We start from the raw sequence: 6637 nt of genomic DNA on the forward strand, positions 1-6637 counted from the left end.
GAGCAGAAAAATCATGTGACAAATGAATTTAATCCAATAAAATGTCACCAGTAGAGATACTATATGTTGAACAATTATGTTGAAATAAAAGCTCTTAAAAACAGACATTTAAAAAATGGTTAAAGACAAAAACATCTTAGGGTCTAAAATCAACAACAAGTCTGTTTTAGCCAAATCCATCTCATTATGGCAAATCCAGGAATGTTACATGTACAAGAAGTCCATTTTGCGGGGCAGCAGGTAGCATACTGGTTAGCGCGTTGGACTCGTAACCGAAAGGTTGCAAGATCGAATCCCTAAGCTGACAAGGTCAAATAAAATCTGGCGTTCGGCCCCTGAACAAGGCAGTTAACCCACTGTTCCTAGGCCGTCATTGAAAATAAGAATTTGTTCTTAACTGACCTGCCTAGTTAAATAAAGGTCAAGTAAATATAAAATTTTTAAAAAATCCCATCAGTCATTGGGTTGTAGTACAGAGGACATGGGGTTAGTAAAACTACAATTGCCAGCATACCTGGAGTTTGTGGAGAGGCTATTCATACAAATATGGACAGTAAGTATACGGCAGTGTAGGAATGGTACGGTCCACTAAAGGCATGTTGGCCCTAGGTTGTGTCCCAAATGGCACCCATTTCCAATATAGTGCTCTACTTTATTGGGCTCTGGTCAAAAGCATTTCACTATAAAGAGAAAAGGGTGCAATTTGGGACCCAGCCTGGCAGGGTGAGTTGCTCTCAGGACTTCCATGTGTAGGAGTAGTTGTTCAAATGGAGCTGTCTGAGGGGAGACTTCCCTAAGGTAGAGGGCTCCTGGAGCTGCTGGATGGTGCTGGGATGAAGACCACATCCATCCAGCTCTACAGCCTGCTCAGCCTGTGAGAGGGAGAGAGGAGGGAGGAAGAGAAGGATATATACAAACAAGTACAAAGGATTTTTTATTATGATTTAACTTTGAATTGCGGAGATCAAATGATGAGGCTTTATACCAGTCCGTTACAGTGGTGTCGTGACTTGGATAACAGTTGAGCTGTGTGTGTGTGTGACTGACCTGTTCTATGGTGGTGGTTTGTGTGTGTGTGTGTGTGACTGACCTGTTCCCTGGTGGTGGTGGTGTGTGTGTTGAGGACAGCGGTGGGTTCGTGTGTGTAGAGTGCGGTGCTGAAGCCTCCTCTCTGAGCAGGCCAAAGCATGCGGGTCAGGGCGTGGAGAGAATGAGGCATTATGGGTCCCGTCACCTCTAGACTGCACACGTCCTGGTACCCAGCACGCACCTGGGTCTTCACGTTCACGCTACGCGCCTGACAATTACACACAAGGCAACATGCTTATAATTTCTGTTACACACAGCAACGTTTTTTCTGAAACTTTCCATTTCTAGTTTTTGTTATTTCCATTCATAAATTGAAAATTGAAATGTGGGAGGTAAGGCTCCTCAGACGGTTCCAGTCTGCAGCAGTGTGTGTCTCACCTTGAGTGAGTGTAGCGTAGCTCCTCTGAAGGCTGTAGGGGCCAGTAGGGTGGGGGGCAGGCCTGCCTGTGATCCAGCCCCTGCCACCAGGCTCTTACAGTTGATGAGGAAATTGATGAGAGTGAAGGTGTGCGTTCCCGACACACAGACTACAGACTCTGGTTTGTGGTCTAAACACACCGAGTTGCGCTCTTTGTGCAGTTTGATGGAGATGTTGTCTGGTTTCTTAATCTTATCCTGCACTCCCATCTCCGTCAGCCAGGAAAACCCACCATCGTCATCATCATCGTCTTCCTTGTCACTGGCTTCAGACTGTGTCTCCTCCTCCTCTCCATCTGTCTCCTGGTTGTGTGCGGTTGATCCCTGCTCCTTGCTCTTCCTCCTCTCTTCCAGCAGGGGGAGTGTGAACTCAATACCTACAACCACAGGTATTTGACAAAAAATGTTTTACTATCAAGATTAGAATATCCATATATAAATGTTTAATAACAAACTTCTACATGATATATTGTTGAGTGACTTCCTGTATTTATACTAATGCTAAATGTTTATTCTATTAGATTTATTGTTTACTTCTTACTATTGTCACATTATCGAGAGGGAACCTGCAGGTCAGCGTTTCGTTGGACTGTAAACACCATGTGTGTATCCTGTGCATATGACATAATAAACTTGAAGGATATACTGTCTTGTAGCTCACCATCAGCCTTCATGACCTCTCTGAGCCCCCTGGTGGTTGGGGTGAGTAGTGCAGTGATGTTGCTGTTCCCCGCCAGTCCTGAGGCTCTGAAAAGAGCAGTGAACTGGTAGGAACACACATAGAAATATGGACATAGTCTGGCCTTCAATAGACTGTACAGGGAGGACAGACTAACTGACCTGTGTGTGTGTGTGTGTGTGTGTGTGTGTGAGAGAGAGGAAAGGAGAAGAGGGGGAGGGAGAGAGAGAGAGAGAGGGTAGAGAGGAGTTGAATTTAAGGTAATTTAAAGCTTTTGAAATAATACAGACAACACACTCCCCTCTGATGCCCACTCACCATTCACTCATGAGGCTCTGTTGAAGTGCCATGTCCTGGGCCCAGGGGACGTTCTTGCCAGTGAAGCTTCTCTCTGCTCCTATCCGGGGGAACAGAGAGAGCCAGGACAGGGACGGGTGCTGCCAGAACTGCAGACACTGCTGGAACCCACATCGTAGCTCAGCAGATGTCCGAGGGTCCTGGAGGAACACAGAGAAGTGAGTATCAGAGTGTGAGAGACAGACTGAGGACAATATATTTGTGTTGCTAGTAAAGCTCCTCAGGTACCAGTACTCCTTTGCCTTGGGGTTGCCACTGGTGTGTCTGTGTGTAACATGTATAACAGTACCTGTATACTCTGTGGTATAGTGGTGTACTGTCCTCTACAGTGCTGGGTAAGACCCTGGGCCTCCTCTGTAGCTCTGGGCTGTACAGCCCAGGAGAAGGGGAGCAGGGAGGTGAAAAGGAGACGCGTCTTCAGGCTCCAGTCTGCAGGGTACTCCACACACGCAGGGGCTGCTATGGAGGTTACTGCACCAGCCTGGGGACTCTGACCCACACAAGATAAAATGTTGACTCACAAAATACCAAAACAACCCCTAACGTTAGTCTGTAGCCATGAATAGTTGAATGGGATGGAATAAAAGCCTGCACACCAGCTACTCCACAACCTGTCTATAATGTAGATAGCTATGATTGTAACAGGCTTTTGGTAGCTCTCCAAGAATGGAGTTGGAGACATGTCCATAAGGAGTAAGAGAATAGAGAAATGAATATAACTCACCTTCAGTATGGGTGTTCTCTCCTGGAACAAATCCTCATCTTCAAACAGTGAGTCGTCTTCAGACAGAGAAGTTGGTTTCTGTTGTTAGAGAGAAATGAGCGAAAGATCAGAACAAAAACAGCGGTGTGAAATCACCATGAGGTGCGATGCTTTGTCAAATTGCTTTATCTGTCAACTGTACAGTAGCTGGCTAACATTGCATTAACTAACTAACGTTACCTATGTCATGTGTCAGTTGGCTAGATACTGTAGTTTGCTGGAAAATAATACAAGTCTGCTAGCGTTAGGTACAGTAGAAAGCTATATTGTTTATCACGTTATTATTTTATTAACGTGTGCCACTATCATACCTTGCCGGGCACGTCTTTGCTTAGTTTTTCTGCCCGGAGAAGTCGTTCACTAAATGGCAGCGTTCTTGTTGTTGACTTCTCTCCCTCCACTCCTGCAGAGCCGCCCGGCTTCACAGAATCCGACGAGTCGGCGTCGTCATCAGTGTAACTAAAGACTTTCTTCTTCGCTGGGCTGCTGAAGGTGTTCTCGATGCTAGCAAATGGGTTTCTCCGCTTCACTCCCCCTCCAGAGCGACCCTGGCCGAACAGGGGTCCTGTGGAGAATGGTCGAACAGCGGATATAGAGGCACCCTCACACGGGCTGGCAATCGCGCCTCGGCCGCCAGAACTGACACCCTCGCTGCGGGCTCTCTTCCTCCGCATTCGCAGGATTTCAGCTGGTCTTTTGAAACTAGGTGAGTAACCAGCTTGTTGTGACATTTTGTAAGGATAATGTGGTCCGAAAACAACAAGAAGAAACCCGTTTAAAATGGTTGTGTGCAGCCGATACGCCTCTGTGTTGTTGTTCCTTGAATTTAGTTCAACACAAAACAAATTTAGCGCGCGACGTGAGTGGAACGTCAGAGTCCCGCAAAAATTTCCGGGGAGGAGTTTCAAGTTACGCCGGCGCGCTTCGAATCAAACAACAATTAGGATACTTTGGCGCCATCTTCTGGTTAGAATTATAACTGCAAGACCAATTTTGCCATCGCATAAAGCCACTGATTCTCTAAATCTGCCGGGAAAACAAATCAATATAATTTATTTTTCTTCAGACATTAAAGTTATATCCTATATCCTGTTATGCTTCATTAATTATTACAAAATATATATCCATAAGATATAATGTGTATGTCATTTTCAATACATGTTTTCATTTCTTGATTTTATCATCTGCATTATGTCCGAGCAACAATCAGCGGTCCCCTCGACCCCTCTCTCCCTCTTGTCAAAGTGATTAATAGTATGTATGTTAATTCTTGTTAGCGATCATTTCTCAGCGTTTATCATTACTGTTGGTGATCAATCACGTTCATAGCTGAACCGAACTCAATGAAACTGTACGTCAGTCATTCTAACGGTTTTCAGGGATTAGCACATTTGTGAATCGATTATTTGGGCTGTCATTTGGGTGGAAAGACAGTACTTTTGTCGTCTCAAAAGTATCCCAAGGTTAGTAGGAGTAATTGATTGTTGTGGGCCTTGAACTTCAACACACAGACATCAACATGTGTTTGTTTCTGTGTTTGGTCCTGCCATGACTAACAGCAAAGCTAACACTTTCCAGGTTATTCCTTGTGATTGAGTATGTCACGCTCATAGGCTACAAATATCAACGGGGATAAACTAGTTTAATGCGTTTCCCACGTTCCGGATGGCGGTGGGTGTTCCCCTCAACGGTTCATCTGGCTTGTAGGCTACGCCTATTGGAAAAATGACCCTATGTCAACATGGACTATAATAAGGCGGGTGTAAGGCTTTATTGCACCTGTAATTGTATACAGGTCTTTTTCACTGAGCTGGACATGTGCGAGCATTGTCAAACAAACCAGGGGTGTAATCATTAGTCTAAACAGTTTCAAAACGTTTAGCAAATGTATTTCCGTTGCTTCCGTTTAATAAACGGGTTGCCACAGAATCGGCTGATTGAATACACCCCTGGTGAAACTTCAAACAAAGCAACGGAAAGTATGCGTCCCTGATGATAAAGTTGGGACTAGAATTTAATCACCGATCTACACTTCCTCAAAGGAAGATCAACGTGACATGGTAGCCATACGTAGATCAAGTTTGGCCTGTTTCTCATAAGACCACCACAAAATATGTGGGCCTCATTACGAGACGCTATTCACAACGCTTTCTCATTGAATGTTGATTTATGATAAGGTTCCCCTAACCAAGTTATGAGGAATAGACCTATTTGTCTGTGGATTCTTTGTTACATGTCAAAGTAGATGATTCAGTTGGTTTATAGGTAGGTTGCAACACATGAGTTATGGGTTTTAAAACCTGCTTGGAACACATAATAAATACCTAGATGAACTCCTTGGTTTTGGATAAAGAATTTCATAGGCTATATCATAGACTGACAGTGAATAGTGGTGTATTATATTATCAAAGATTGTGTTTCTGTGTCTCTCCCACCCCACTGCCCTCTTCTCCTGGAGACTGTGTGGTTTTATGGGCCTTGGCCTGAGTCCTGGAGAAGGATTACAACACAGACCTAACAGCCATGCTCTGTGTACCCACTGTCTGGACAGGTTCGCCTTTATTTAGCTATCTGTGTGTCAGTTTGTGTGTGTGTCTGTGGGTTATTTAGCCCTGAGAGAGAGAGAGAGAGCGAGAGCGCGAGAGAGAGAGCGAGAGAGAGAGAGAGAGAGCGCGAGAGAGAGAGCGAGAGAGAGAGAGCGAGAGAGACAGAGAGAGAGAGAGAGAGGTAGAGAGAGAGAGAGGTAGGTAGAGAGAGAGAGGTAGAGAGAGAGAGAGAGAAAGCGAGAGAGAGAGGTAGAGAGAGAGAGAGAGAGAGAGAGAGAGAGAGGTAGAGAGAGAGAGAGAGTGAGAGAAAGAGAGAGAGAGAGAGAGAAAGAGAGAGGTAGAGAGAGAGAGCGAGAGAGAGGTAGTGAGAGAGAGTGAGAGAGAGGTAGAGAGAGAGAGTGAGAGAGAGAGAGGTAGAGAGAGAGGTAGAGAGAGAGAGAGAGAGAGCAAGAGAGGTAGAGAGAGAGTGAGAGAGGTAGAGAGAGGTAGAGAGAGAGAGAGGTAGAGAGAGAGAGAAGGTGGCCATATCTTTGTGTATTTACAGCACATTTCAGAAGTCTTTGTGAGTGTCTGTCTACGCACCCATATCAGTGTGTATTTTAGTGAAGGTTGCGTTTGTCTTTCTAGAAACGTAGAGTGGCAGAGAGGGCAGGTCAGTGCTTGTCTGGTTGCCTGTGTAAATTCTTCCTGGGTCAGGAATAGCATAAGGCTGTGTGTGTGTGCTTAGGAGGGGGGAGAATGTTGGCACAGATTCCAGTGCCAACAAGTCCCTTTCCCTTCAGCCCA

The 6637-nt window shown here is 45.3% G+C and overlaps 1 protein-coding gene across 1 annotated transcript; it reads right to left on the reverse strand.

Moving 5' to 3' along the window:
- Positions 1–11: 11 nt before the first annotated feature.
- On the reverse strand, positions 12–4140 carry LOC115124448 (protein downstream neighbor of son homolog). The gene is made up of 8 exons (XM_029653879.2): positions 3617–4140; positions 3267–3344; positions 2832–3032; positions 2504–2682; positions 2168–2346; positions 1468–1883; positions 1091–1297; positions 12–872 (listed from the first exon to the last, which is right to left on the reverse strand). Exons 1-8 carry the CDS (start codon positions 4034–4036, stop codon positions 735–737), a joined length of 1818 nt encoding a protein of 605 aa, XP_029509739.1. The 5' UTR covers positions 4037–4140; the 3' UTR covers positions 12–734.
- Between the last annotated feature and the right edge of the window lie 2497 nt (positions 4141–6637).

Source organism: Oncorhynchus nerka, linkage group LG2, assembly GCF_034236695.1.
Source record: "Oncorhynchus nerka isolate Pitt River linkage group LG2, Oner_Uvic_2.0, whole genome shotgun sequence".
In the NCBI taxonomy this organism is placed as follows: domain Eukaryota; kingdom Metazoa; phylum Chordata; class Actinopteri; order Salmoniformes; family Salmonidae; genus Oncorhynchus; species Oncorhynchus nerka.

What these genes read in the sequence shown, in the direction of transcription:
- LOC115124448 (XM_029653879.2), bottom strand. Translation starts at nt 4,036, where the DNA reads ATGTCACAACAAGCTGGTTACTCACCTAGTTTCAAAAGACCAGCTGAA. An exon ending in AGAGGTCATGAAGGCTGATG is followed by an intron (nt 1,884 to 2,167) that starts GTGAGCTACAAG and finishes CTGTGGTTGTAG; the next exon opens with GTATTGAGTTCACACTCCCC. An exon ending in CTACGCTACACTCACTCAAG is followed by an intron (nt 1,298 to 1,467) that starts GTGAGACACACA and finishes TGTAATTGTCAG; the next exon opens with GCGCGTAGCGTGAACGTGAA.